This window comes from Malaclemys terrapin, chromosome 13 (genome assembly GCF_027887155.1).
Source record: "Malaclemys terrapin pileata isolate rMalTer1 chromosome 13, rMalTer1.hap1, whole genome shotgun sequence".
Lineage (NCBI taxonomy): Eukaryota > Metazoa > Chordata > Testudines > Emydidae > Malaclemys > Malaclemys terrapin.
In genome coordinates this window covers 24898295-24920860 of record NC_071517.1, presented here as the reverse complement: position 1 = coordinate 24920860, position 22566 = coordinate 24898295, and the positions used below count along the sequence as shown (strand labels likewise).

At 44.0% G+C, this 22566-nt stretch overlaps 1 protein-coding gene across 1 annotated transcript in view; it reads left to right on the top strand.

Moving 5' to 3' along the window:
- The window catches only part of DNAH9 (dynein axonemal heavy chain 9), a 404651-nt gene that overhangs the window by 281109 nt on the left and 100976 nt on the right, over positions 1 to 22566 (top strand). Inside the window, exons 58-59 of the mRNA XM_054048023.1 lie at positions 5327 to 5497; positions 7765 to 7887. Coding sequence (XP_053903998.1) covers positions 5327 to 5497; positions 7765 to 7887 — 294 coding nt within the window. The remainder of the gene's footprint in view (positions 1 to 5326; positions 5498 to 7764; positions 7888 to 22566) is intronic.

Here is a 22566-nt window from a genome sequence, read left to right as displayed (position 1 = left end):
TCAGAGAAGGACACACGTTTGGGCCATGGCAGCTTCAAAGCAATTACTGCATACGTCTCTCAGATGACAAGCGGTTTCAGTGTAAATATAACAATGCTACATGCTCACAAAGGACAGGAGATGTTGTTTGGAGTCCAGCTGTATGAGGGTGAAGGGGAGTCTGCCTCTAGTCTAGGACTTTTTCCAGACAGTTTGTAAATCCTGCTTGTGAGCTTGAAACACTCCTTAGAGCCTTGAAGAGGTTTTCTCCTGCATAGATTCATAGATTTTAGAACTGGAAGGGACTTCGAAAGGTCATCGAGTCCAGTCCCCTGCCCTAATGGCAGTACCAAATACTGTCTAGACCATCCTGATAGACATTTATCTAACCTACTCTTACATAGTTCCAGAGATGGAGATTCCACAACCTCCCTAGGCAATTTATTCCAGTGTCTAACCACCCTGAAAGTTAGGAACATTTTCCTAATGTCCAACCTAAACCTCCCTTGCTGCAGTTTAAGCCCATTGCTTCTTGTTCTAGCCTTAGAGGCTAAGATGAACAAGTTTTCTCCCTCCTCCTTATGACACCCTTTTAGATACCTGAAAACTGCTATCATGTCCCCTCTCAGTCTTCTCTTTTCCAAACAAAACAAACCCAATTCTTTTAGTCTTCCTTCATAGGTCATGTTCTCTAGACCTTTAATCATTCTTGTTGCTCTTCTCTGGACCCTCTCCAATTTCTTCACATCTTTCTTGAAATGCGGTGCCCAGAACTGGACACAATACTCCAGTTGAGGCCTAAGCAGTGCAGAGTAGAGCAGAAGAATGACTTCTCGTGTCTTGCTCACAACACACCTGTTAATGCATCCTAGAATCATGTTTGCTTTTTTTGCAACAGCATCACACTGTTGACTCATATTTAGCTTGTGGTCCACTATAACCCCTAGATCCCTTTCTGCCATACTCCTTCCTAGACAGTCTCTTCCCATTCTGTATGTGTGAAACTGATTGTTCCTTCCTAAGGGGAGCACTTTGCATTTGTCTTTATTAAACTTCATCCTGTTTACCTCAGACCATATCTCCAATTTGTCCAGATCATTTTGAATTATGACCCGATCTTTCAAAGCAGTTGCAATCCCTCTCAGTTTGGTATCATCTGCAAACTTAATAAGCATACTTTCTATGCCAATATCTAAGTCGTTGATGAAGATATTGAAAAGAGCCGGTAGCAAGACAGACCCCTGCGGAACCCCACTTGTTATGCCTTTCCACCAGGATTGGGAACCATTAATAACTACTCTTTGAGTACGGTTATCCAGCCAGTTATGCACCCACCTTATAGTAGCCCCATCTAAGTTGTATTTGCCTAGTTTATTGATAAGAATATCAATAAAGAGACCGTATCAAATGCCTTACTAAAGTCTAGGTATACTACATCCACCGCCTCTCCCTTATCCATAAGCTTCATTATCTTAAAAGAAAGCTATCGGATTGGTTTGACATGATTTGTTCTTTACAAATCCATGCTGACTATTCCCTATCACCTTACCATCTTCCAAGTGTTTGCAGATGATTTCCTTAATTACTTGCTCCATTATCTTCCCTGGCACAGAAGTTAAACTAACTGGTCTGTAATTTCCTGGGTTGTTTTTATTTCCCTTTTTATAGATGGGCACTATATTTGCCCTTTTCCAGTCTTCTGGAATCTCTCCTGTCTCCCATGATTTTCCAAAGATAATAGGTAGAGGCTCAGATATCTCCTCTATTAGCTCCTTGAGTATTCTAGGATGCATTTCATCAGGCCCTGGTGACTTGCAGGCATCTAACTTTTCTAAGTGATTTTTAACTTGTACTTTTTTTATTTTATCTGCTAAACCTACCCCCTTCCCATTAGCATTCACTATGTTAGGCATTCCTTTAGACTTCTCGGTGAAGACCGAAACAAAGAAGTCATTAAGCGTCTCTGCCATTTCCAAGTTTCCTGTTACTGTTTCTCCCTCCTCACTGAGCAGTGGGCCTACCCTGTCCTTGGTCTTCCTCTTGTTTCTAATGTAGTGATAAAAAGTCTTCTTGTTTCCCTTTATTCCTGTAGCTAGTTTCAGCTCATTTTGTGCCTTTGCCTTTCTAATCTTGCCCCTGCAATCCTGTGTTGTTGGCCTATATTCATCCTTTGTAATTTGTCCTAGTTTCCATTTTTTATATGACTCCTTTTTATTTTTTAGATCATGCAAGATCTCGTGGTTAAGCCAAGGTGGTCTTTTGCCACATTTTCTATCTTTCCTACCCAGCGGAATAACTTGCTTTTGGGCCCTTAATAGTGTCCCTTTGAAAAACTGCCAACTCTCCTCAGTTGTTTTTCCCCTCAGTCTTGATTCCCATGGGACCTTGCCTATCAGCTCTCTGAGCTTACCAAAATCCGCCTTCCTGAAATCCATCGTCTCTATTTTGCTGTACTCCCTTTTACCCTTCCTTAGAATTGTGAACTCTATGATTTCATGATCACTTTCACCAAAGCTGCCTTCCACTTTCAAATTCTCAACGAGTTCCTCCCTATTTGTTAAAATCATATCTAGAATAGCTTCCCCCAGTAGCTTTTTCAACCTTCTGAAATAAAAAGTTTTCTGCAATGCAGTCCAAGAACTTATTGGATAGTCTGTGCCCCGCTGTGTTATTTTCCCAACATATATCTGGATAGCTGAAGTCCCCCATCACCACCAAATCTTGGGCTTTGGATGTACAGCTCAGTACTAATGTGGACACGAGAACGAATGGATACAAACTGGCCGTGGGGAAGTTTAGGCTTGAAATTAGACGAAGGTTTCCGACCATGAGAGGGGTGAAATATTGGAACAGCCTTCCGAGGGAAACGGTGGGGGCGAAGGACCTGTCTGGTTTTAAGATTAAGCTAGATAAGTTTATGGAGGGAATGGTTTAATGGGATAACATGATTTTAGTCAAACGAACAGTGTGCCATCACTGGTAAATAGTATCAATGGCCAATGAGGGTCTGGCTGGAGAATCTTGCCTACATGCTCGGGGTTCTACTGATCGCCATATTTGGGGTCGGGAAGGAATTTTCCTCCAGGGAAGATTGGCAGAGGCCCTGGAGGTTTTTCGCCTTCCTCCGCAGCATGGGGCAGGGGTCGCTAGCTGGAGGATTCTCTGCTACTTGAAGTCTCTAAACCAGGATTTGGGGACTTCAACAGCAGAGTCAAGGGAAAGGGTTGGGACGGCTTTGTGGCCTGCATCATGCGGGAGGTCAGACTAGATGATCATAATGGTCCCTTCTGACCTTAAAGTCTATGAGTCTATGATTTTGTTAGTTGTTTAAAAAAGCCTCATCCACCTCTTCCACCTGGTTAGGTGGCCTGTAGTAGATTCCTAGCATGACATCACCCTTGTTTTTTATCCCTTTTGGCCTAACCCAGAGACTCTCAACACTTCCGTCTCCTATGTCCATCTCCATCTCAGTCCAAGTGTATATATTTTTAATATATAAGGCAACACCTCCTCCCTTTTCCCCCTGTCTATCCTTCCTGAGCAAGCTGTACCCATCCATACCAACATTCCAATCATGTGTATTATCCCACCAAGTTTCGGTGATGCCAACAATGTCATAGTTGTATTTATTTATTAGCACTTCCAGTTCTTCTTGCTTATTATCCATACTTCTCGCATTTGTATATAAGCATCTAAGATACTGATTTGATCTTGCCTCCCAATTTTGCCCTGACCCTCCTTTCTCTCTGCCATTATAGCCCACGCTCCCTCCTATTTCCAACCCATCTCCCAGGTCTCCATGTTCTCCACTTACCTGTGGGCTTTGCTCACCTGTCCCCATCGAACCTAGTTTAAAGCCCTCCTCACTAGGTTAGCCAGTCTGTGTCCAAATAGGGTCTTTACCCTCCTCGAAAGGTGAATGCCATCTCTGCCTAGCAGTCCTTCTTGGAATAGCATATATGGGGCTGATTCACATGCTGAGATTATTTTGTCAGGGAAATGTGGAGAGTATCTTCCTTACAAGTATACACTTTAGTAGATCCATTCCTCACATAACAGGTACAGGAACATCTGAGTTTCACCCTTCATCGACTTCATCTGTACCTTGGGAGTTTTTTCAGTAACATGAACAGTGTGTATAAATACCTAGAAAACGATTCCTAAAATGTTTTTAACTAATACTTTATAATTTCCCATTATAATTTGTCTTGTAGAGATGTGCAGCGATGATTGCAAAATACTTCACAAATGATGTTATAACTTTAGCTACAAAGCCCATTATAAACTGGTGTACATAAGATTTACATGGGTCTCTGCACATTGTCTAACAAGAAATTTATGCAGGAAAAATACATTCTACAAATAATTGAGCAATAAAATATGTACCAATATTACTCTAATTTACAACTGTATTATTTTCTCTTTGCTTGGGCCTATAAAACCCTAAAAATAACTCTATCTGCACAGCCATATCTGGCTTGTTTAGTGTTATTAATTTGTACGGGGCTGGTTATTTCAGATTAGCTAGTTTCCACTTTATGGAGTCTTCTCATTTTTAACCAAGCTGTGGTTGGGGTTTTCTTCAGTAGAATTTGGTAATTTGCTAATGTGTTTTCTCCAGCATGCTCTGAAGGCTTTTGAGTCTTTTCTCATTTACATCAGAAATGTTTCATATTTTACATAATAGCTTCCTCCTCAGTGGATGTCCTGAGGGGACCTTATTGGGTTAATCTAATTCCCAGATCATTGGGTATCATCTACCCTTCTTCTCTTGTCATTTCTGCTGAATCCAGGTAGTAAAAAAGTCATGGGTGGGTTTTTTTTTTTATTGGGGGCGGGGGTTGCACTTAAGGGAATTTGTTACCTTTAAATTGCAATGAGACATGTGACGTGGGAGGTATTTTCTCCTCTGGGATCTCCAGTGTCTTTCAGCTCAATGTTTGCAAAACAGAGCTGTACAGATCATGTGAAATATTTCCATTAGACATTCTGTTTTAATTCAGTGAGCCTGCCTATGTACTGCCTTCCTGAACCCAAATGAGCATAATTTAATGGAGAATGTCATTGTTTTATGGCTGAATACTTCTCAAAAGAGCAGCAAGTAAACATTTTTGCCTTGGAAAAGAGAGAGAGAGAGAGAGAGAAAAGCTGGTCCAAATCCTAGTGTCCAATCGCATTACACAGCTGTCTAGAGCTGGCAGTTCATACCACTTGGCTGTTTGCTTTGTTTATGAGATAGAAAAAAAAATGAATCCACTTCAGCTGTGGGAATGTTGCATACAATATTCAGGGCATTAAAAGAGTAATTGTAAAGCATCAAAGATCTTCCTCCTGTCCCCCCATCCAGGCGTTCAGTGTCGTGTTTCAGAAGGCTGTGGAGAGGGCCTCTCCAGACGAGAGCCTGAAAGAGCGCGTTCTAAACCTGATCGACAGCATCACCTTCTCTGTGTTCCAGTATACCACCCGGGGGCTGTTTGAGTGTGACAAACTGACCTACACTGCCCAAGTGACCTTCCAGGTAAAGAACAGGAACAGTATCATTTAGATGGAATGATATGTGTGATAAGTCAAGTTATTGGCATTGCACACTGTCCTCCAGGAGAAAACCCAATCCCCATTCCTGCCCTTCAGCATACGTGAGCTAATGTACGTGGTCTGGGAAAGTTCTTTCCCCTTCTGCTTCTCTCACTGCTAACAATCACAGATGCTTTGGTTCGCATTAAGTTTGCAAATTACTGTTTGAGCAGTGATGCCTGCTTGTAGAACCCAAGGAAGTGATGGGGAAGGTGGCCTTTGGGGACAGGCTGCTTGTATGTGGAGAACGAGTAGTTGGTTTGCTGCTGCTGTTTTCATCTTAACTTAACTCTATTTTTAATGATCTGTTGGTATGTCAGCAGCCCAGAGTGCAAGTCCTTTTTATGCCTACATATTGAAATGAAAATAAGTAAATAAATAGTGACTGCCGTTATGCTGTAAAATTGCTATCAAGTATGTGCAGTGAGTGGCAGTTTGATATATGTTACTGTATAACATGCAATGAACAGTATGGAACACAGATCTGACTTGACTGTAGGTTATCCCTCCACACAAATAGTTAATTTATAGTTAACTCACTCCAGTGAGTAATATAATCCTTGTCCATATTATATAACAAAAACATTACACTTTAAAAAGCCTAGGCACTAAAAAGTATAGACATTACCAGGAAAGGTGATTTATATAAATATTCCATTACTCTTTAAGTTGGTATACTTTGTTAGTAAAATTACTGGCATGTAAAACATCACCTTATACATTACACAAAGAGCCTTAACTCTGATCCACAACACACACATACTCTTTCAGAAAATATACGCCTAGCTTTGTTAGGTAAAGTATACAAGTAGTACATGTTGAGTTTGTAAGTAGGTATTATCTGTTGAAAATATTGAATGGGTTTACTTCAGGCGATGAAATCTCTGCACTTAACAGGAGGTGGAGTGAGGTTGGTGATAAGACACATTATTTTTATCCATGTCAAAATAAGGTAATTCCCGCTTCAGCTGGAAAACTCACCCATCCCTTTAAATGTAGAGATGCTAAACATGACTCCATGATACTGCCAAAGCTATTGCTCCATAGGTTGATAGTGAGGTACAGTCAGCAATGCTGCAATAAAGAAATGAGGAAAAGTCACCAATCATCCCGTGACAACATGTGAACAATAATAATGGGTGCATGTTGCAGACCATCTCCAGCCCACAGCTGATGCAGACCCCCCTCTCAGGAAACGTGAGCTATTCACTCAGATTCCACAGGCTCTCACCACACTGAATGCCTCTCTCCTATCACTGGGTGATCCCACATGAACAAAATGGTTAGAGCTGGCCAAAACTGGCACATTGCAGTGACATAATCTGTGTGAAAAATCGTGAAAAAATTTTGGCCAATTCCTTTCATGTGATTTTGTGTTCACCCACTCCCCCACCACACACTCACACCAACCCAGGTTTAAAAAAAATTTCATGGTATTTTGGGGAACTGAAAATCCTTTGCAGTGGAACATGTGAAAACCAACACCCCACTTTGAGATGATCTGCTTTGGATGCCAGTTTACTGACTGTACATTGTTAAAGTTCTGGATTTAGTTTATGATTCCTGTGTACCAAATGTATTAGCCCTTGGAAAAAAGAAGGGCAAATGCTTTAATTTCTTTAGTGGAATAAGGACGCTTGCAAGTAGTTGCTTTGATTATGTAACAGATGTTCACCGTACCTCATTGTCCCTAAGGTCATGCATTTTAAGGCTAGAAGGAACCATTGTGTTTATGTATATTACTTTAACCTCCTGCATAGCACAGGCCATAGAAGCTTACCTTGCAATTTTTGCATCAAGCCCACACCTTCTATTTGATCTATAGAATATCTTTGAGAAAGTTCCCAGTCTTGACTTGGACTGCAAGTGATGGAGAACCAACCACATCCCTAAGGCTTCCTCTGTGCCACGAGGGATTCCCAGCTGCTCTCTGTGGCCCCTTTGGACCTGATCCACAGCCCCTCCCAAGTCCTATTTTAGAAACTTATCACTGTTGGGTCAGTGGACTCCATGCGTTTGTTCCAGCTCCTCAGTTTTCTACTCCACAACTCTGTGATGTATATTTTGCCAGCCCCATTTATCTGGTGGCAGTTTATACATTTTAGTCACACATTCTGGCATGCCTCTAACAATGAATGTTCTAATCTGTTCTGCTGCACTCCGAGAATCCGAACAGCAGTGCTAAGGTACATCATTTGTTGGACATTGCAGATACTTCTGATGAATAATGAAATTAACGTGGTGGAGCTGGACTTCCTGCTTCGATATCCAGCACAGCCAGGAGTCACGAGTCCAGTGGAGTTCCTGTCTAATCAGTCATGGGGTGGCGTCAAGGTAACTGTTTAATTTAAAATAAATTTAAAATAAATTGCACAGGCAATCCAGGAAATTTTTGGAAAGTGTAGGGGACAATTTCCTGGTGCAAGTGCTGGAGGAACCAACTAGGGGCAAAGCTTTTCTTGACCTGCTGCTCACAAACAGGGAAGAACTAGTAGGGGAAGCAAAAGTGGATGGGAACCTGGGAGGCAGTGACCATGAGATGGTCGAGTTCAGGATCCTGACACAAGGAAGAAAGGAGAGCAGCAGAATACAGACCCTGGACTTCAGAAAAGCAGACTTTGACTCCCTCAGGGAACAGATGGGCAGGATCCCCTGGGAGAATAACATGAAGGGCAAAGGGGTCCAGGAGAGCTGGCTGTATTTTAAAGAATCCTTATTGAGGTTGCAGGAACAAACCATCCCGATGTGTAGAAAGAATAGTAAATATGGCAGGCGACCAGCTTGGCTAAACAGTGTAATCCTTGCTGATCTTAAACGCAAAAAAGAGGCTTATAAGGAGTGGAAGATTGGACAAATGACCAGGGAGGAGTATAAAAATATTGCTCAGGCGTGCAGGAGTGAAATCAGGAAGGCCAAATCACACTTGGAGTTGCAGTTAGCAAGAGATGTTAAGAGTAACAAGAAGGGTTTCTTCAGGTATGTTAGCAACAAGAAGAAAATCAAGGAAAGTGTGGGCCCCTTACTGAATGAGGGAGGCAACCTAGTGACCGAGGATGTGGAAAAAGCTAATGTACTCAATGATTTTTTTGCCTCTGTCTTCACGCACAAGGTCAGCTCCCAGATTGCTGCACTGGGCAGTACAGCATGGGGAGAAGGTGGCCAACCCTCTGTGGAGAAAGAAGTGGTTCGGGACTATTTAGAAAAACTGGACGTGCACAAGTCCATGGGGCCGGATGCGCTGCATCCGAGGGTGCTAAAGGAGTTGGCGGGTGAGATTGCAGAGCCATTAGCCATTATTTTTGAAAACTCATGGCGATCGGGGGAGGTCCCGGATGACTGGAAAAAGGCTAATGTAGTGCCCATCTTTAAAAAAGGGAAGAAGGAGGATCCGGGGAACTACAGGCCAGTCAGCCTCACCTCAGTCCCTGGAAAAATCATGGAGCAGGTCCTCAAGGAATCAATTATGAAACATTTAGAGGAGAGGAAAGTGATCAGGAACAGTCAGCATGGATTCACGAAGGGGAAGTCGTGCCTGACTAACCTAATTGCCTTCTATGATGAGATAACTGGCTCTGTGGATGAGGGGAAAGCAGTGGATGTGTTATTTCTTGACTTTAGCAAAGCTTTTGATACTGTCTCCCACAGTATTCTTGCCACCAAGTTAAAGAAGTATGGGCTGGATGAATGGACTGTAAGGTGGATAGAAAGCTGGCTAGATCGTCGGGCTCAACGGGTAGTGATCAATGGCTCCATGTCTAGTTGGCAGCCGGTTTCAAGTGGAGTGCCCCAAGGGTCGGTCCTGGGGCCGGTTTTGTTTAATATCTTTATTAATGATCTGGAGGATGGTGTGGACTGCACTCTCAGCAAGTTTGCAGATGACACTAAACTAGGAGGCGTGGTAGATACACTAGAGAGTAGGGATCGGATACAGAGGGACCTAGACAAATTAGAGGATTGGGCAGAAAAAAACCTGATGAGGTTCAACAAGGACAAGTGCAGATTCCTGCACTTAGGACGGAAGAATCCCATGCACTGCTACAGACTAGGGACCGAATGGCTAGGTAGCAGTTCTGCTGAAAAGGACCTAGGGGTCACAGTGGACGAGAAGCTGGATATGAGTCAACAGTGTGCTCTTGTTGCCAAGAAGGCTAACGGCATTTTGGGCTGTATAAGTAGGGGCATTGCCAGCAGATCGAGGAACGTGATCGTTCCCCTTTATTCGACATTGGTGAGGCCTCATCTGGAATACTGTGTCCAGTTTTGGTCCCCACACTACAAGAAGGATGTGGAAAAATTGGAAAGAGTCCAGCGGAGGGCAACAAAAATGATTAGGGGTCTGGAGCACATGACTTATGAGGAGAGGCTGAGAGAACTGGGATTGTTTAGTCTCCAGAAGAGAAGAATGAGGGGGGATTTGATAGCAGCCTTCAACTACCTGAAGGGGGGTTCCAAAGAGGATGGAGCTCGGCTGTTCTCAGTGGTGGCAGATGACAGAACAAGGAGCAATGGTCTCAAGTTGCAGTGGGGGAGGTCCAGGTTGGATATCAGGAAAAACTATTTCACTAGGAGGGTGGTGAAACACTGGAATGCGTTACCTAGGGAGGTGGTGGAGTCTCCTTCCTTGGAGGTTTTTAAGGCCCGGCTTGACAAAGCCCTGGCTGGGATGATTTAGCTGGGAATTGGTCCTGCTTTGAGCAGGGGGTTGGACTAGATGACCTCTTGAGGTCCCTTCCAACCCTGATATTCTATGATTCTATTCTATGAAATGTCTTCAATATCTCTTATCGATATCTCTGAATCAAAGTCCAGTGAAGTCAATGGGAATCTTTGTGTTAATTCAGTAGGCTTTGGATCAATTCCTCTAGCAGTCAATAGATGGAACACCAGCCACAGTCTAGAGCTAGCACAAAGTGTTGTTTTAGGAAAGCAGTTTTCTCTGGTGGTGAAAGCAATTGGTTCTATTCCTCACTCTGCCACTGGCTCCCTGTGTGGCCTTGGGCAAGTCACTTTCCCTCTCCATGCATCAGATTCTCCCTCTGTAACCGCTCAGCAGATGCTGAGCGGTTACAATTTGTAAAGCACTTTGGGATCTTTGCTGGCCGGGTGCTATGCATGGTCAGGATGATATGGGCAATTTAAGGCTGAGACAAGTATCTGTGGCTGTGGTGCAGAGACTTGTGGTGCAGAGACTTCTGCAGGAGGCTGTAGCCCCAACAATACCAACTGATATGACCTTAGCAAGGCTTGTGCACAGGGACATAATAGAGCGGTCTAAGAGCTGCTGCACTGGGAGGAGGGAGAGTGAAGGAATGACCCTTCTGGACTATCTGACTGCTTGCCAGTCAACTAGCATGGAACGTACTTTCTGCTTCAGCAGAGTGCTTAAACATATGCCTAACTTCAAGCATATGACTAGTCCACTGACATTAGTGGGTGACTCCTCTGCTTACAGTTACACATGTGTTTAAGAATCTTGCAGAATTGGGAGCCATATCTGTAGTTGTATTGCTGCTGATGAACAATCTCTGGTGACTGTTGTAATCCAGGAATGTGATGAAGGTGTTTGTTTATGGTACTTTATGACACATCTCTACTGATGCCCATACAGGTGTTAGTTTAAAGCGTTCTGGGGCATGGCCATTGGGCTTTGCTGCACTGCAGTGGGTTCTGGACCTGCTATCTCAGATATTAATGAATTTCTATGCTGGGGTGAAGTTGTACAATGTAGTGTGGGAACCACTGCTTCTGAGATCAAACACTCTTAAGGACTAAGACAGACTCAAACTGGACTGTTGTTAAAAAACAGAGAACCCTGCTACCATCTTGATTACCCCCACTCCCATTTTTCATTTTTGGGAGACCATTGGATCAAAGCTTCAAGATGCAAAGGGACCATGGGCTCATGGACCAGGGCAGCTAATGTGCCCCATTCCCCTCATTGTTAATACAAAAGATGGGCCCCCAGGGACTTCAGGTCCTAGCATGAACTTGGCCCAGGTTGAGATCTGTCATCTCCATGGGCTGTACCTTTATATTAAAGATGTGGGTGGCTGAAATCTGCTCCATTTTACACATGCATTGAACTCTTTGCAAGTTGTCAGTGTTGTTCTCACTGCTCTAAGTTTTAATTGGCAGTGCCATGCAAAATGTTGTTGGAACTTTGAGGCCAAACTAGCTCTGCTCATTCTTGCAGAGATGTCGCATAATAATGAATGAATTTTTTAAAAATAAACATACGTCATCTGTTCTTCCATGGTTCAGTGGGGTGTTTTACATGTTCAGGTGGCAGCATTTTATTTTTGACCTTTTAAAAACAAATTCAATGCATATTTAAAGTTAGTGCACAATAAAAAGAGATCAGTTTCTGAGCATAGAAAATTCATTCTTTTGTACCAAAATGTTATATTGTGTAAATATCTCACTAAAAGAGTCCTAGTTCAGCTCATGAACTCTTTGTTACCAAATACTAAATAGCCATTAGATTGTCCTTTCTGATCATTGTTTGCAGTATTGATTCTACTACAAGTTATAGGCATGATGTAAACTTTATTAGTGTTTATGTTTCATTACTGTGTGTTGATTTATTAGCTTTTGAGGTTTTGGCAGTTGTGGTTACTTAAGGAACAGTTCTCGTACAACCATTTTGTCACAGTCTGCTATAATTAGGTTAATTAGTCATGGCTAAACTTTCCTTTCCTTTTATCAGGACAATTAATGCTGTAATAAATTGTTTCTTCAATAAGGCTTGAATAAAGTATATTTCAGATTCATATTTCAAATTCTAAATAGAATTTAGGTTTCTATTTAATTTTTTATGGGAACATTGAAAAGTTACTGTGCTAAGTGCTGCAGTTGCCAGAGGTTTCAGGCTAAGAGAGTTGTGCCAAAGGATATCTGACATTAATATTTGAGGCCCATAGTGACTTTGAAGAACACCTTATTAACATGTTGGGGGACTTGGTGTACAAACAGCCTTGTCAGAATGAATGAGTATCATTACTTTATTACTAATGCATGCGTACTAATAATGCTGTACAGTTCTATAGCCCATTCCATCCAGTCATCTCAGACAATCATGATTTCTTCTTCGTAGCTCCCTGTGAACTCGTCCAAGGTTTCACAGAGCCATGGACAGAACTCAGGAGGCTTGGATCCCTGTTGCCCTCTTTAACCATTGAACCAACTGGCACTGTATAAAATGGCAGAAGTCTAGGGCTGTGCACAGCCCTGTGCACGGTAATACTCAGGTTCCTCATTGCAACATTAAATTAAACATATTCCTACTTGACGCTGTTTTTGGGATGCTTTGTGGAGGATCATCCCCCATTTTTCTTCCGTCCCTCCCTCAAGGCAGGCTCCCCAGCCCCCCATCACTGAGGCTGTATTTCAATGGAGGAGGGCTGGATGAGATTCCTTTCCAGACTCATCAACACCACTTCTTGGAGGCCAGAGGTCAAGATCACGTCATGCGGATTTGATGTACTCCCAGCCCATCAGACACAGTTCAAAATGTAGTCTGATTGCCCATCTATTCCCCAGGTACTTCACACATCCAAAACCTACTGTTCACAATTCTACTAGGAAAAGAGATGTAAAAATGGCACCAGGAGGGTCAGTGGTCATTGTCTGTCATTGATTCTCGAGCAAGTTAGCTTAGTTTATAATAAAAATGTGGGTTTTTTTCTAATTGCACATGTAACACACTTAGCCTGGGATCCAAGAGTCAAGCTGAGCACTTTCCTTCTCAAAGATGCTTGAGAAGGAAAGTGCCACTAATACATTGAGCTGTCCAGTTTCTCCATTACTTATGGTTGCTCACTAGTTATGGTACTCCTTCCTAGGCAATGCCAGTTCATTCAGTACCTTCTGTTACTGTCTTCTGCCAGTTCCTGTTTGGCCTTCCTTGCTTTCTCTTTCCTCGCTTTGGTACCCAATTCAATGCTTGCTTAGCATGTCTCCCATCTTCCATATGGTGTACACATCCCAGCCACCTGAGCAGTCTTTCTTTGATACTTTGTAACATGTCCTGTTCTGACAGCTCCCTTACTCTTGTATTTGTTATTTTGTATTACTGTGATATTCGTAATATCTTCCTCAGACGTCTGTGATGGGCAACATCCAGTCTTTTTTTGTTAGCCATTGTCATCAGCCACGTCTCTGCTCTGTACAGCAGCATGCTTAGTACAATCGCATGGTATAATTGGAACTTTAGTTTGGTGTGGAGAGAACTCTGACCAGATGTTGTTCATCCTTCCAAAAATGGTGTTTGCTTCTCCCAATTTCCTACGAATATCTTTATCAGAGTCACCTTTGAACGTCATCACATTCCCCAGGTAGCAGAACTTGTCTACCTGTTTGATTTCTTTTCTATCCATGTACAACTTTGCAACTGTTGTCCACTTTCCTACCTACATAATCTTGGGTTTCTATGCATTTACTTTCAATCCAATTTTTGTTGCTTCCTTTTCTATCTCTGATGTAAGGGCAATCATTCCATTCCATTCCATGTCATATTTAGAAATAGTAATGTGGTTGGCAAGTCAAGGTCATGTAACTCATTTTGGCTAACGCCTGTCCACTATGTCTTTTGTTGCCAGCTAATGTACAGAGAATTGGTGATAACACACACCCTTGTCCAGTCATACTATCAAACCGCTCAGTCAGGCCTGTATCTGATCTTACTGCTCATGTACTTCCATCGTATAAACTCCTTATTATGTTGGTCAATGTATCTGGTATTCTGTAGTTTCTAGCCATATTACAAAAGGTCTCTGTGTAGACACCGTTAAACACTTTCTTAAAGTTGATTAAGATGGATTTTGATGATCGGTCAGAGTGAATATCTGTTCACAACATGATCTACCTGGATAGAGCCCAGCCAGTTCGTCTCGTAATATTTCATTCACTAACTTCTCTTATGCTGAACAGCATGAAGTAGTGAATACTTTGCCTGGGACTGATAACATTGCAATACTTGTCCAGTTCCTGCACTGAGTAAGATCACCCTTTTTTGGGTAATGCCTTAATGATACCATCTTTCCATTCTTGAGGAACATGTTCTGCTTGAATTCTGTCAACCCCAGGAGCTTTCTCCTGTTTGAGGCCTTTGATGGCGTGTAGTGAGGCAGAGTAGTCTCCCTCCAGTATGGAGGTGGTTAACTCCCCTTGGTGGGCACAACTAACCCCATCCTGTCCTCCTCATAGGAAGCGCAGAAGCAGGGCAGGAAATATAAAAGCAGGGCCCTGCAGCTCAGTTGGGGCTGGACTAGGGTAGGAGGCAGATGTCATTCCCAGGGAGCTGAGCCCTCAGACGAACCTGTGATTGACAGTGGAGAGAACAGTCAAACCACTGCCCCAGGAGACAGCAGACCCCGGAGAGAGATGGAGGAAGGGACACCTGACACTGAGAGCCAAGTCTCAGTGGTGACAGAGCAGTGCCAGCAGCAGCTGGTAGGAAATAGCCCAGGGAAGCAAGACGTTGGTCCAGTTGCACTGCCAAGACATGAAGCAGCAGCCGCACGTTTCCACAATGACCCTGTGGCAGGATTGCCCATCACTTCTAGGGCCCTGGGCTGGGACCCAGTTGAGTAGGGTGGACCTGGGTCCCCCTACCCTTGATGCCAGTCCCATACGTGGTGCTGGCTGTGCACTCACCTTAGGCCAGAAGGCCTGAACCATAGATTGTAGCTGTTTGCCCTGGCCTGGAGGTTGAGGGCTATAGACTGTTTAAGTGTTCCGCTCACACTCACCTGTCAGTGCCACAGACTGTGGTTGCTTACCCCAGCCAGGAGGCAGAGGGCTATAGACTGGTTAAGTGCTTAGCCCACGCCCAGAGGGGAGACCGGGAAGCTGACGCTACCAGCTGACTGGAAGTTCGTTGAATCCTCCTTTGAGAGACCTGAACTGCTACTAGGCCAACTTGCACAATTACAGGTCAGTACCCCACCCAATGAATTTCTGTGCCAACTTCTTGATGTTGCTAGAAGGGGGTGCCATCACCCTGAGAGGGAAGAGTGTTACATGGCTGCTTTAATTTCATCAGGTGTTATTGGTTCCTCTTCTATTTCTAACTTAGCCTTGGCATTTCTCTCAAATCTGTCCATGATTATTGTCTCTGGACAGTTTAATATAGCATGGAAATGTTCTTTCCATGATCTGACTTGTTCTTCATGCATTTTCAACGTTTGTCCATGAGAGTCCCTGATGGGCATCATCTGCATTAGTTTGGTTCTTTCTTAGTGGTCCTTCATTATTCTATAGAACTTTTTGAAGTCTCTTCTCTGTGCTGCTTCTTCTGCCTCTGCAGCCTTCTCCTGAATCCAGGCATTTCTATCTTGCCTATATGTCTTTATCTTTCTCATTTTCTCTGTATCTTGCATCCACCTGTAAGAGTTCTGCCTGTGTCTTGCACTGTTCCTTTTTTGCATTCAGAGCTAATAGCTCATCAGTTGCTACCTGTTTTCCAGATGTAATCCATGCATCTTTCTTCCACCCTCCTGTCTTGCTGAGTTAGACACTTCAGTCAGCTTCAGCACAGACCCAGGGGTTGGGCCACACCTCTCTGCAGTTCACTGAAACTGAGATCCACTCAGCTCAGGGGCTTCTTAGTTAATAGGGACTTTCCCAGCATCCAGTATTCAGTCTTTCTGGGAGCCAAACCCTGAATAAATCCGTTTTACTCTGTGTAAAGCTTATACAGGGTAAACTCATAAATTGTCAACCCTCTATAACACTGCTCCCCAAACAGCTGTTTGCTCCCCCAAGTATTAATTACTTTCTCTGGGTTAATTAATAAGGAAAAAGTGATTTTATTAAGTATAAAAAGTAGGTTTTAAGTGGTTAAGTAATAACAGACAGAACAAAGTAAGTTACCAAGCAAAATAAAACAGAACACGCAAGTCTAAGCCTAATACATTAAGAAACTGATTACAGATGAAACCTCACCCCCAGAGATGTTCCAATAAGCTTCTTTCACAGACTGGACTCCTTCCTAGTCTGGGTCCAGCAATCACTCATCCCCCCATCCCCCGTAGTTACTGTCCTTTGTTCCAGTTTCTTTTAAGGATTTCTTGGGGATGGAGAGGCCATCTCCTGAGCCAGCTGAAGAGAAAATGGAGGGGTTTCCATGGCCTTTTATATTCTCTCACTTGTGGGCGGAAACCCCTTTGTTCTCCTGTGCAAAATCACAGCAATAAGATGGAGTTTGTAGCCACCTGGGCAAGTTACATGGCCTGCAAAAAGCTGAATCATTCATGGACAATGCCATTGTTTACATGTTAGCTTGAACGTTCACAGGAAAGCTCAGATGTCAATTGGCGTCTCCCAAAGTCCTTTGTCAGTTAAGTGTTTCTTGATAGGACTATTCTCAGTAAGTGCCCATTCTCAAGAAGCTGACCAGATGCTTCACTGAGGCTACTTAGAATCAAACACATTGAGATACAAGTACATAGCCAATATTCATAACTTTAAATACAAAAATGTCATAACTATAAAGGGAAGGGTAATAGCTGTCCTGTGTACAGTACTATAAATCCCTCCTGGCCAGAGACTCCAAAATCCTTTTCCCTGTAAAGGGTTAAGAAGCTTAGGTAACCTGGCTGGCATCTGACCTAAAGGACCAATAAGGGGACAAGATACTTTTAAATCTTGGGGGGGGAAGGTTTTTGTTTGTGTTCTTTGTTTAAGAGTGTGTTCGTTCTCGGGGACTGAGAGGGACCAGACATCAATCCAGGTTCTCCACATCTTTCTAAACAAGCCTCTCCTATTTCAAACTTGTAAGTAAATAGCCAGGCAAGGCGTGTTAGTTTTCCTTTGTTTTTCTCAACTTGTAAATGTACCTTTTACTAGAGTGTTTATCTTTGTTTGCTGTACTTTGAACCTGAGACTAGAGGGGAGTCCTCTGAGCTCTTTAAGTTTGATTACCCTGTAAGGTTAATTTCCATACTGATTTTACAGAGATGATTTTTACCTTTTTCTTTAATTAAAAACCTTTTTTTTAAGAACCTGATTGATTTTTCCTTGTTTTAGATCCAAAGGGGTTTTGGATCTTGATTCACCAGGAGTTGGTGGGAGGAAGGAGGGGGGATGGTTAATTTCTCCCTGTTGTAAATCCCAGGGGGGGGTTGGAACTGATTCACCAGGAGTTGGTGGGAGGAAGGAGGGGAATGGTTAATTTCTCCTTGTTTTAAGATCCAAGGGGTTTTGGATTTGTTTTCACCAGGGATTTGGTGAGGGTTTTTTAAGGCTTCCCAGGGAGGGAATCCATTGATGGTGGCAGCCAAACCAAAGCTAAGCTGGTAGTTAAGCTTAGAAGTTTTTTACGCAGGCCCCTACATTTGTACCCTAAAGTTCAAAGTGGGGATCTCAGTCCTGACATGGTGGCAGCGGTGGGATCATTTTAAACCCAAAAGCCAGTGAGATTTTTTTTTTCCTTCTAGCTGCTTGGAAAGCCAAGCTGAAAGTAGATAGATGCATATCTTATCTCTCCTTGCCTGAAGGCAGAGGTGTTAAGTTTTTTTAACAGGTCCTTTGTTAAGAGAAGGGTTCAATTAGCAAACTTAACTGGTAAAAGGACTTTACAAGCTGAATTGTTTTTTTTCTTTTTACATCCTCGGAAGTAGCTAGTTAAAAAGTTACTGTTAACTCTGCAGCAGCCAGAGCTAAGAGCTTCCCAGTTTGTCAACTGCAAAGGGGGTTACCCAGCACAAAAAAACAGAAAAATAACTACCAAAAAAGTAGCTAACAAAATAGAACTGGCCAAACTAGAAGCAGAAAAAAATAAAAAAAAACATCAAAAACTGCTTCAATTAACAAAACTCAAAACAAAGCAAAAAAAAAAAAAAAAAAAAGCCAAAAAGGAGGCCCATAAAAAAAAATAAAGCTAAAAAAAGCCAAAAAAAGGGCCCACAAAAAAAAAATAAAGCTAAAAAAAAAAAAAATAAAAAATAAAAAAAAAAAAAAAAAACATAAACTGAAAGTAGCAAAGGCTAAGCAGGATGCACCAGCCAATGCTAACAACCCCCCTCCAGGTACCACTTCCCATCCCAAAAAATTCCCCATCTACAAGGCAGGCGATGATACTGAGGCCTTCTTAAAAAATTTTGAAAGGGCCTGCCTTGGATACAGCATCACTGCAGACCAGTACATGGTAGAGCTGAGGCCGCAGCTCAGTGGACCCTTAGCAAAGGTGGCGGCTGAAATGCCTAAGGAACACATAAACAGTTATAAACTTTTTAAAAACAAGGCCAGACTCAGAATGGGGCTAACACCCGAGCATGCCCGTCGGCGGTTCAGAGCCCTAAAGTGGAAACCGGATGTGTCATTTACCCGTCATGCCTACCACATTGACAAAAATTGTGATGCCTGGGTATCAGGAGCAAATGTTAAATCTCTAAAAGATCTGCTTTCCCTAGTAAAAATGAAGCAGTTTTTAGAGGGTGTTCCTGAGGAAATAGAAAGGTACATCCTAGATAGAAAGCCCAAAACTGTAACTGAGGCGGGGGAGATTGGAGCCCAATGGGTGGAGGTGGCAGAAAAGAAAAAAACTATTAGCAGTTGAAGCGAATATCAGAAGGGGCAAGCCGAAACAAAACCTTACCACCGGGGACAATCCAAAGCCCCACCCACATCCCAAGGGAAACCCCAGACGCCTTCTCACCCCACCACACCAGTCTCCACCAACCAACCTCGTCCCGGTAATACCTTAGCAGGGCGATGTTTTAAATGTAATGGACTGGGACATATAAAGGCTCACTGCCCCAAGAACCCCAACCGATTACAGTTCATTACACCCCAATCACACCAAAGATCCCCAAACCCAGATGCCTCTCTCATACCCTCGGAGCGAAGGAAAACCTTGAGAGTGGGCGGAAGGAAGGTTACCGCTTGGAGGGACACTGGGGCTCAAGTGTCAACTATCCACCAATCCCTAGTGGACCCCAAACTCATCAACCCAGAGGCTACAGTGACAATTCAACCCTTCGTGTCACAATCTGTAACCTTGCCTACAGCCACGTTGCATGTCCAGTACAAGGGCTGGTCAGGAATGTGGACTTTTGCAGTCTATAACAATTATCCCATTCCCATGCTGCTGGGGGAAGATTTGGCCAACCATGTAAAGGTAGCCAAGAGGGTGGGAATAGTCACCCGCAGCCAGGCTAAGCAAGCTTTCACCCCCATCCCTGTTCCTGAGCCGTCCACCAGGGCCCCGTCTGTGTTACCGAAGACCCAGACAAAGGTGGTGGAACTGGATCCTCTGCCAACGACTGCAACAGCCGTAGTGGATCCAATCCCAGAGACCCAGCCAAAGCCAGTCCCAGAACCGGAACTGGCAACGCAACCAGCACCAGAACCATTGCCAGCCCTGAGTCCAGCCCTTGCAAACCCGTCTACAACTCCAACGCCAGAGGGCACCAGCGAGCCTGAACTGGCAGAAGCAGCAGATAACCCTACCCAAGAGGCTCAGCCAGAGCCTGAGATACCACATAGTGCACCAGCGGACAGCGGTTCACAGTCAATGGAAACAGCCCCAGCACCTGCATCGCTTCCAGAGGGACCAAGCCCCAGTCCACAGTCCAAGGAGGAACTGATGTCTCCAGCATCAAGGGAACAGTTCCAGGCCGAGCAGGAAGCAGATAACAGCCTTCAGAAAGCTTGGGCGGCGGCGCGGAGCACCCCACCGCCTCTCAGCTCTTCTAACCGATCCCGGTTTGTTGTAGAACAAGGACTTTTATACAAGGAGACTCTTTCTGGTGGGCACCAGGAAGACTGGCATCCTCAAAGGCAGTTGGTAGTTCCCACTAAGTATCGGGTAAAGCTCTTGAGCTTAGCCCATGATCATCCCAGTGGCCATTCTGGGGTGAACAGAACCAAAAACCGGTTGGGGAAGTCCTTCCACTGGGAGGGAATGGGCAAGGACGTTGCTAATTATGTCCGGTCTTGTGAGGTGTGCCAACGAGTGGGAAAACCCCAAGACCAGGTTAAAGCCCCTCTCCAGCCACTACCCATAATTGAGGTCCCATTTCAGCGCGTAGCTGTGGATATTCTGGGTCCTTTCCCAAAGAAGACACCCAGAGGAAAGCAGTACGTACTGACTTTCATGGATTTTGCTACCCGATGGCCGGAAGCAGTACCCTTAAGCAACACCAGGGCTAAAGGTGTGTGCCAGGCATTAACAGACATTTTTGCCAGGGTAGGTTGGCCCTCCGACATCCTTACAGATTCGGGAACTAACTTCCTGGCAGGAACCATGGAAAACTTGTGGGAAGCTCATGGGGTAAATCACTTGGTTGCCACCCCTTACCACCATGAAATCAATGGCCTGGTGGAGAGGTTTAATGGAACTTTGGGGGCCATGATACGTAAATTTGTAAATGAACACTCCAATGATTGGGACCTAGTGTTGCAGCAGTTGCTTTTTGCCTACAGGGCTGTACCACATCCCAGTTTAGGGTTTTCACCATTTGAACTTGTGTATGGCCGTGAGGTTAAGGGGCCATTACAGTTGGTGAAGCAACAATGGGAGGGGTTTACGCCTTCTCCAGGAACAAACATTCTAGACTTTGTAAGCAACCTACAAAACACCGTCCAACATTCTTTGGCCCTTGCTAAAGAAAACCTAAAGGATGCTCAGGAAGAGCAAAAGGCCTGGTATGATAAACATTCCAGAGAACGGTCCTTCAAAGTAGGAGACCAAGTCATGGTCTTAAAGGCAATCCAGGCCCATAAAATGAAAGCGTCGTGGGAAGGACCATTCACGGTCCAGGAGCGCCTAGGAGCTGTTAACTATCTCATAACCTCCCCCACCTCCAACATAAAGCCTAAAGTATACCATGTTAATTCTCTTAAGCCCTTTTATTCCAGAGAATTAAACGTTTGCCAGTTTACAGCCCAGGAAACAAATGACGCGGAGTGGCCTAAAGGTGTCTACTACGAAGAAAAAAAGGATGGTGGCGTGGAAGAGGTGAACCTCTCCATGACCCTTGGACGTCTGCAGCAACAGCAGATCAAGGAGCTGTGCACAAGCTTTGCACCAATTTTCTCAGCCACTCCAGGATGGACCGAACGGGCATACCACTCCATTGACACAGGTAATGCTCACCCTATTAGAACCCCACCCTACCGGGAGTCACCTCATGCCAAAACTGCTATACAAAGGGAGATCCAGGACATGCTACAGATGGGTATAATCCGCCCCTCTAAGAGTGCATGGGCATCTCCAGTGGTTCTAGTTCCCAAACCAGATGGGGAAATACGCTTTTGCGTGGACTACCGTAAGCTAAATGCTGTAACTCGTCCTGACAACTATCCAATGCCACGCACAAATGAGCTATTGGAGAAATTGGGACATGCCCAATTCATCTCTACTTTAGACTTAACCAAGGGGTACTGGCAAGTACCACTAGATAAACCCGCTAAGGAAAGGTCAGCCTTCGTCACCCAGGCAGGGGTGTATGAATTCAATGTACTCCCTTTCGGGTTGCGAAATGCACCCGCCACCTTCCAAAGACTTGTAGATGGTCTCCTAGCGGGATTGGGAGAATCTGCAGTTGCCTACCTCGATGATGTGGCCATTTTTTCTGATTCATGGGCAGAGCACATGAAGCACCTGGAAAAAGTTTTTGAGCGCATCCAGCAGGCAGGACTAACTGTTAAGGCTAAAAAGTGTCAAATAGGCCAAAACAGAGTGACTTACCTGGGGCACCAGGTGGGTCAAGGAACTATAAATCCCATACAGGCCAAAGTGGATGCTATCCAAAAGTGGCCGGTTCCAAAGTCTAAAAAACAGGTCCAATCCTTCTTAGGCTTGGCTGGATATTATAGGCGATTTGTACCCCACTACAGCCAAATCGCCGCCCCGCTAACAGACCTAACCAGAAAAAAACAGCCAAATGCAGTTCAGTGGACTAATGAGTGTCAAAAGGCCTTTAACCAGCTTAAGGCAACACTCATGTCTGACCCTGTGCTAAGGGCCCCAGACTTTGACAAACCGTTCCAAGTAACCACAAATGCGTC